The sequence below is a fragment of the Panicum virgatum genome, chromosome 2K, assembly GCF_016808335.1.
Source record: "Panicum virgatum strain AP13 chromosome 2K, P.virgatum_v5, whole genome shotgun sequence".
Taxonomy (NCBI): domain Eukaryota; kingdom Viridiplantae; phylum Streptophyta; class Magnoliopsida; order Poales; family Poaceae; genus Panicum; species Panicum virgatum.
Window position 1 is genome coordinate 42,542,932 of NC_053137.1, and position 8,976 is coordinate 42,551,907.

Sequence of the window (8,976 nt, forward strand, 5' to 3'; positions counted from 1 at the left end):
ACGCAAAGATTCTTCGACAGATGCATCACATCAATTGCATTGCGAACCTGTAAGACTTGCCAATAAGGTAGGTTCCACAATATAGACTTCTTCTTCCACATTGGAACATGTCCCTGGTCATCCTTCGGAACAGGTTGGCTACCGGGACCCTTTCCAAATACTACCTTCACATCCTTGATCATTGAGAACACACGCTTTCCATTACGGAACAGAGGCTTAGGACGAGTTTCGAGCTCTCCTTTGAAATGCTTCCCTTCGGTTCTTAGGGGGTGATCGGTAGGAAGGAATCGGCGATGGCCCATGTATACGCACTTCTTACAGTGTTTCAAATAAATGCTATCGATTTCATCATAACAGTGGGTGCGGGCCATGTATCCCATGTTCGACTATACCGAAAGTTTTGCAAGTGCAGGCCAATCATTGATGCATACAAAAAGCAAAGCTCGGAGGTTGAAAGACTCCTGTTTATACTCATCCCACACATGTACACCTTCTTCTTTCCAGAGCAGTAAGAGATCATCCATCAAGGGTTGCAGGAACACATCAATATCGTTGCCAGGTTCTTTTGGCCCTTCTATAAGCACCGGCATTATGATAAACTTACGCTTCAGGCACAACCAAGGAGGAAGGTTGAACATACATAGGGTCACGGGCCATGTACTATGAGCGCTGTCAAACTCACCGTACGGATTCATTCCATCCGCACTTAGAGAAAATCTTATATTCCTTGGGTCGTTGTCAAATTGAGGATACTCTCGGTTAAGGTTTCTCCACTAGGACCCATCTACTGGGTGTCTGATCATGTGATCCTCCTTACGGTCTTCTTTGTGCCACCGTATCAACTTAGCGTTATTCTTGTTTTTGAAAAAGTGCTTCAGACGTGGTATTATAGGGAAGTACCACACCAACTTTGCGGGAACTCTCTTCTTTACCGGCTGCCCATCAACATCACCTGGATCATCTCGCCTGATCTTATACCGCAATGCGCTACAAACAGGACAAGCTTCCAAGTTCTCGTATTCACCGCGATACAGGATGCAGTCGTTAGGACATGCGTGAATCTTCTGCACGTCTAATCCAAGAGGGCAAACCATCTTTTTAGCTTCGTATGTTGTTGACGGCAGTTCATTACCCTCAGGAAGAATGTTCTTTACAATCTTTAATAGCTCACCAAATCCCTTATCGGTGACACCATTAGTTGCCTTCCATTTCAGCATCTCTAGCGTGGTACCCAACTTCTTCTGCTCCGGTTTGCAACTAGGGAACGATGGCCTTTTGTGATCCTCCAACATCTTCTCGAACTTTAATGCCTCCTTCACAGTTTCACTGTCTTTCTGTGCATCAAGCAACGCCTGACCTAGCTCGTTAGGTGGCTCCTCTTGTGCAACATTTGCTTCACCCTCGTCCATTTGTTCATCTTGAAAGCCACCTGCTTCATGAACCCATGCCTAATCTGGAAGATTGTTATCACCATCGTCATCTTCTTCATTATCTTCCATCATAACTCCAACTTCGCCGTGCTTAGTCCAAAGGCTATAGTTACTCATGAAACCATTCAAGGTCAGGTGATTCCATAGAGTATCTCTTTTTCGGAATTCCTTTTTATTTTCGCAAACACTGCATGGACAACACATTAAACCCTTTGCCGATCTATTTGCCATTGCCGCCTTGAGAAAAGAATCTAAACCCTGAATCCACGCCGAGGTGCTCCGGCTGCCGTGCATCCATTGCCGATCCATCTATAATTAATTACCGTATAAAAAAAATCAATTCTACATATCTCAAAACAAGTTACTATGAAGTAATTCGAAAAAAAATGTAAATGTGTCATAGGCCACCTATCTAGTAAACCTAAAGTAAATAGCAAAATAAATTGGCACAATAATATATACACATGTCACCATGAAATAATTCGAAAAAATCATTCTAAATGTGTGATAGTCAAACTATATAGTAAACCTTCTCTAAAAAACAACAAATAATTCTACCTTGCTCAAATTAATGAACAAATTGATAAATCATGTTCATTTTTCCTCATCCTTAAAATCCTTATAATTTTGCATAATAACATATAGATATGTCCCCGTGAAATAATTCAAAAAAATTAATCTAAATGTGTCATAATCAAACTATCTAGTAATCCTTCTCTAAAACACAACAAATTAATTCTATTTTGCTCAAATTAATGAACAAATTGAAAAATTATGCTCATTGTTCCTCAACCTTAAAATCACTATTTTCTTTACCTAGAAAGCATGAAACGAAAGAATAAACACCGTGAAAGAAGAGTGGAAGAAGCTACTAACCTTTGGTGCACTTAGATGGGTGAAATCCTCACAAATTTTGAAAAAAATGGGCAGCACCTCCCTTCTAACACGCCATGGGAGAGAGGAGAAGCTCGGCCAAATGGATGGGTCGGGCTGGGGAAGAAGAGGGGAGCCAGTATATACGGGGCAACTTAGTGCCGGCCAGTAATTTGAGCCGGCACAAACTGTCGACGGTTAGTGCCGGCTGGAATCTTAAGCCGGCACTAACCTGCACCGTGCCAAGTTAGTGCCAGCTGGGAAGTCCAGCCAGCACTAAATTGGCTGCTGACCGTTAGGGGCGGGCTGCTGACCGTTGGGGGTGACACTTTAGTGCCGGCTGGGTATGCTAGCCGGCACTAACGTGACCATCGTGTACTGTACATGCACGTTAGTGCCGACTCCTGCGTGACCGGCACTAAACTGCTGGTACCGATAAGCGTTTCTCCAACAGTGTAAATATTCTCGAAACGAGACGCTTTGCTAATTTGCTTAATGTCCAAGCTTGCAAGCAGGTCATTTACGCGAATCTAGAGACGTTTTTTTGCTTCAAGTCTAAGCATGTAGTACGTGATTCGTTAGTTGAAAAACCTATAGATGCAAATTCAATCAAAAGGAACCGAATTGATTGATAGCTTGTTGACCTGTGCGAGTGTGCTGCAGTTTCGCCTTGGCACGATGCACATCGATCGATCTACCCAAAAGCCAAGATGGCAAATTGGCAGTACAGTTCGTGTAGATAATGCTGCAACCATTGAGCCCAATCTTACTTAGAAGCATTTTGGCTTCATTTTTGGTAAGTAATCTGAGTCAATGCTGATAGGAGAGAAAAAAAATCATTCGACAGTCGATGAGCTGCCGTAAAGATTCAAGGTGAGAAAGTGGATGGTTCGTGCAGAGGGTGCTCAAGGCATGTGAGCAGTGGCCTTGCAACTGAAGCCACCAGTAATGTGTTTGTGCCTTATTGCAATATCTGCACCGCCTTGGAACGGTGGGAGTAGATGCGAGTCAAACCTGTCCTAGGCTTCCTGGCTAATGGCCACTACTACTCAACACTCATTAGGCAGCCATGTACAAAGACTTCTTTGTTTTTTTTTGCAAAGATTTACGAAGACTTGATAGAGATAACCCTGAGCTCCTTGCAATTGATTAGCGAATTCGCATTTCGTCACGCAAATAAAGATCGATGAAACACAAATTCCAACTATCACCGGAAATAAGTTGATCTCGAGCAATTTGCTGATAAAAAAGGAGTAACAAAGAAACTAAAGTGGATTGTCAGCAGATTATCATACTAATCTTATCATTCAAGCACGCAACGGTAAGCTTAGGTAACAAAATGAACGGGGAAAGAAGATTATCTATAACTTGACTAGGTTTTCATCTCATAATTTTACGTCAGAGACAATTCTCGTTTAGAAAAGTAGAGGGCCATCGCGGCGGCACCGCTTTTATGCGACCCGCCGCACCGGCCACTTTTATTTGGCCTGCTTATATGCTACTCGGTATTCTACACTTGTCCCCAAGCACTATCCATCCCCCGCCTCCCACAGCTCTGGTGGCGCCTCCGCTAACCACTCTTGTTGCCCCGCCGCCATCCGCCTGTCCCCCACTCCCCACCTTGGTAACCTCGAACCCTAAAGCTCTGCCGCCTTGTCCCACCACTCTGTCCGCCGGCGACCTTGCCGATGCCCGTTCCCCCCACCCCCACCTCCCACCACTCCCCCAACCTTCCACTGTACCACTCCCAGTCTCCCCTGCATCCCCTTCACCCCCTTCTTCTCCCTAGCTCACTGGCGGCGACTCCCCCCTCCACTGGCTCGGGGAAGAAAATGAACAGAGCCTTTTGCGATATCGATAGCATCGCACCAGTAGCACGCGTGATAAATAGACTTTTGCGCTGTACATCCCTCCAGCAAAATAACGTCCATACGCTAATGCTTCATTGTTTCCTCGTATGGTCGTTTGCAAGCCCCAGATATTGTGAAATCTTTTGGATGTACATAGCCACAAGCTGTTGCTATGAGAATGAGATGCAGTTTCCAGCATCTGCTAAATTATCAAATAAGAGGTACAGAAATCAGTGTGATTAGATACAACCTGATTCCGCACCCAAGACATTCGGGACACCACGAAAGGTTTGTTCTCATGTTGGGTTAGCAACTGCAGTCTTTTATCTTGTAGGTTATCCAGAACGAATATTATAACTAGACTAGTAGAATATAAAAGAACGTATTCAATGCTTTCCATACTCTACTTGATAATGGAACTTGTCTTGTCTACTTGAATAAAGAAGAGGAAGCAGATGAGAGTAATAAATGCGTAAATGAATCATACCTTGCAATTTGTATAACCTAATCGAAGAACAACAACAAAACGGGAAACCTCTTTCTGTGCGGAAATCCTAAGCAACGAATTGCCAATCGCCATGTTCTGCTCCCTCGCAAAAAAAAAAAAAAAATCGCCAAGTTCTGGAGACAGAAGAATAGAAAAGAGGAAGACGTGTGTTGAATATGGGCCCGTTCTGGAGAAACCAATGGGCCCGTTCTGGAGAAACTAATGGGCCCGTTCAGCGACACGACGCCGCGCGCGAGGAATAGAATCCGCCTCTTCTTCCCCTGTCGCAACTCGCAAGGAAAGCCCCTAACGAATCCCACCGCCTCGCCCCCGTCCTCCGCCGGCTGCCGCCGCATCCCGGCATCCCCACGATTCCGACCATGGTGAGCGCCCCGTCGGTCTCATCCCTCACCTTGCTTTCCCATCCCCACATCATCTCTCGACGCTCCGTTCCTTTTCCTGCTCTCTCTGGGCCAGCCGGCATGCGGCGCCCCCTTCCCTAGGGTTTGGATCCCGTTGATTGCCTGCGATCTCGCAGTCTAACTCTGCTGTTGATGGATGGGTGCAGGCGGGCGACAGTAGCAACCTCGATGCGGCGATAGAGTCACTCCTGAATGTCGAGAAGCAGATGAGACTGGCCGGCGATGTCGCCGGCACGCGGAAGGCCGTCATCGACATCGTCGAGCTTTGCTACAAGGCCGGTGCGTGGAAGACACTGAATGACCAGATCGTTCTCCTCTCGAAGAGGAGAGGCCAGGTCAAGCAGGTTGGGGCTTAGCGAGAATTCACCTCCCTTCTCTCACGTCTTCTATTGTACTCCCTCCATACTCAAATGCATGTCGTTTCAGACCAGAACTTTGAACTAAAATGAACTAAAAAATCTTGTCGGAACGTCATCTATTGATGACCGGAGGGAGTATCATATGTATGCTAGACCTTTCAGATGTGGCTTAGCAATTCGTTTACTTCTGCAAGGTCGATTCGTGTTTAAACTTCAAAAAATACATGACATTGAAGTGACTAAAGAAGTATGTTACTACTGTAAATTTGTTGCCATGCTCTTCGCACTGTAGCTATTAGTTCAGGTATTGACCCGATGTTGAACTAATTATCTGTTAAAATAAGCTGAAATCGAGAAAGATTTCTGAATCAAAGTCGCCTGTTTAATAATTAAAGGGAGTATGGTTTATTCATCTAATAGCATTTGCTGCATCTGTAAGGATTACAAGCAATAGGAACACATTATATCATACTTTATAACATTGTTACTCCTTGCAGCAACCATTTTACAGCATACTATTGTCTTCTGATGCTTTTCAAACCTAACAATACTGGGTTTTCCTGTTGTACACAACACATCAAGCATGCACACGCCTGGCTCGTCATAGTATAATATTTGCAGTACTTTTCTTAGGGTTGCACTCTTTAGCCTGAAAGCTTTCGTCCATTTCCACAGTGATGTTTAGATGTATGCTGATGTGATTCTATTGAACTATTTTCATTTGATTGTTTGTCAGGGTAATTATTTTCCTAAGACTAATGAAGAATTACACTTATTGGAGTATCTGTATTGGCCCTAATCATTGTTGAACAACCACAATGCTATTTTCATCTGCAAGCAGTTTTCAAATCTTTCTTTGTGTCCAAATTCAGTGGATTCTTTAGATGCTTGGACATGTAACTGGCAATCACCTCTGGATAATGTTTTTCCCATGACCAGAATGCTTTATTAGATCATTACAAGTACGTAGTTCTTTACTTCCTTTGGTTGACTAAAAAAGAATAAAAGTCTGCTTATGGCGTATACTGTTCCAACGCCGTACGACTTGCTTCACTCTACTATCTTTTTTTTCGGATTCATGTGCCATCATTGTTTATTTGTTTTCTTGAAAATCGATTAATGTCTGTAAAGCAAGCCAATCTATGTATTTTATTTTTGTTTAGTATACACATATCTCACTGTCTCTGTTATTTATCGCAGGCCATTACCGCCATGGTTCAGAAAGCAATGGAGTACATTGATTTGACACCAGACATGGACACACGCATTGAGCTAATCAAAACATTGAGCAGCGTCTCTGCTGGCAAAGTGAGAACTTTTCCATCTTGATGATTTTTTATTTCTTTCAAATCCATCGTCTTCGTGTGTGTAATCTCACAATTGTGCATATATTGTAGATATATGTCGAGATAGAGCGAGCAAGATTGATCAAAAGACTTGCGAAAATCAAAGAGGAGCAGGGAAAGATTGATGAGGCTGCTGATTTGATGCAAGAAGTTGCTGTAAGTTTGCACTGCCCTAAGAGGCTAAGATTGAGGATATGTACTATTGTCTTCTGTGGCCATGTTTCATTACTCTTTAGATTTTTTCTCAGTTCTCACCATCTATGACTAACGAGCTGTTTATCAGGTCGAAACATTTGGTTCTATGGCAAAGACAGAAAAAATTGCTTTCATTCTCGAGCAGGTACTATGCCAATCCACTAAGATAGAACTTTGTATTGTTACCAAATGCTGGTTCATGCGAAACTTACTGCTATTGTTGTCACAGGTCCGCCTATGTCTGGATCGTCAAGATTTTGTCCGGGCACAGATTTTATCCAGGAGAATCAGTACTAGAGTATTTGATGCAGATCCATCAAAGGAAAAAAAGAAACCGAAAGAAGGTGACAGTATTGTTCAGGATGCTCCTGCAGAAATACCTTCCCTCCTAGAATTGAAACGCATCTACTATGAACTGATGATTCGGTATGTGATGCATCTGCTCAATCAGATTGATGCACCACTGTCCTGTTATTCAATTTGGTATTGTTAGCTGTAACCTGTGGAAATTACTTTTCATTTCCTCTTCTCCCCCAATTACCTGCCCAGTTTCGTTGTTCTGTTTAATGTTATGGTTCACAATTAAGCTTTCTATGGAGCCTATCATAATTCTTGATTGTCTCTTCCCAGATATTACTCGCACAACAATGATTACCTGGAGATCTGCCGCTGCTACAAGGCAATTTATGATATTCCAGCTATAAAAGAGGATCCAGCAAAGTGGATACCGGTACTCTCTTTCTGTCTACACACACGCGTGCACACACTCCCCCTTAGTTATCTGACTGATTTCCTTTGCAGATTCTTAGGAAGATTTGTTGGTACTTAGTGCTGGCACCTCATGATCCTATGCAATCGAGCCTTCTCAATGCTACTCTAGAGGATAAAAACCTTTCTGAGATCCCAAATTTCAGGTGCAGTTGTATGTTTTCACAATTGCAATCTCGTAACTCCTGGCAGGCTTATATCTTAATAATCATTTTGTCCTGTTGCAATGAAAAAAATAGATTATTGCTGAAGCAGCTGGTTACTATGGAGGTCATTCAATGGACAAGTTTGTGGGAATTCTACAGGAATGAATATGAGAATGAGAAGCTTCTTGGAGGAGCTTTGGGTGCCAAAACTGAAGAAGATTTGAAGCTGAGGATTATAGAACATGTATTGCTGGGTTTGGTCAATGTTTGCTTAATCATTTTGCTTTATGCTTGTCTATTGAATCTCAATTCTTGCTCTCTTCAGAATATCTTGGTTGTCTCCAAGTACTATTCAAGGATTACCCTCAAGAGGATTGCGGACCTTCTCTGCCTGAGTTTGCAGGTTTGTATTTCGTCACCTTTGTGCGATATAGTATTTGGTCGTGGTACCAAGTGTGGCATCTTGTCTTTATTAATGTTCCAATAATCCAATGCATGACAGTTACCTATTTTGTGAGGCATTTTATAACTGTAGTCTAATTGGCACTATGCGTTACTCTTTCAGGAGGCAGAGAAACATCTTTCAGACATGGTAAACTCAAAATCTCTGATTGCAAAGATCGACAGGCCAATGGGTGTAGTGAGATTCCGTACAGCTCAAGACAGCAACGGAGTACTCAACTCATGGGCCACAAACCTCGAGAAGCTTCTTGACCTTGTTGAGAAGAGCTGCCACCAGATACACAAGGAGACCATGATCCACAAGGCGGTGTTGAAAGCTTAGTTTTGGCTCGTGGCTTTAGGTTCCCTTTGTAGCCTCCCGTGGTCAAATGTCACAAATTACAGGACATGAAGCTTTCCCTTGTTTGCTTTGTCAAGAAGTGATAGCTTTTGAACATTTGTGCACAATGGAGATTACCGAATCAGTTGTGCACGGTTTTCTTAAGATTTGGCTAACTCATGTTGAGTATTTGCAATCAGCCAAATATTGCCAAAGCCTATAAGATCAACCTCGTTGACAATATTAAGCTTGCTGTCGTATGCCTTTCCAAACTTGAACTTGAAAGTCAGTCTTTTTCAAGTAAGAGTAGCTTCTGATT

General features: G+C 43.0%; 1 protein-coding gene across 1 annotated transcript; it reads left to right on the plus strand.

Moving 5' to 3' along the window:
* The first annotated feature begins 4,880 nt into the window (after window positions 1-4,880).
* LOC120678053 (26S proteasome non-ATPase regulatory subunit 12 homolog A-like) lies at window positions 4,881-8,976 on the plus strand. Its single transcript, XM_039959217.1, has 11 exons — window positions 4,881-5,023; window positions 5,209-5,406; window positions 6,622-6,729; window positions 6,819-6,923; window positions 7,051-7,107; window positions 7,192-7,388; window positions 7,593-7,692; window positions 7,764-7,876; window positions 7,970-8,120; window positions 8,202-8,279; window positions 8,442-8,976. Exons 1-11 carry the CDS (start codon window positions 5,021-5,023, stop codon window positions 8,658-8,660), a joined length of 1,329 nt encoding a protein of 442 aa, XP_039815151.1. The 5' UTR covers window positions 4,881-5,020; the 3' UTR covers window positions 8,661-8,976.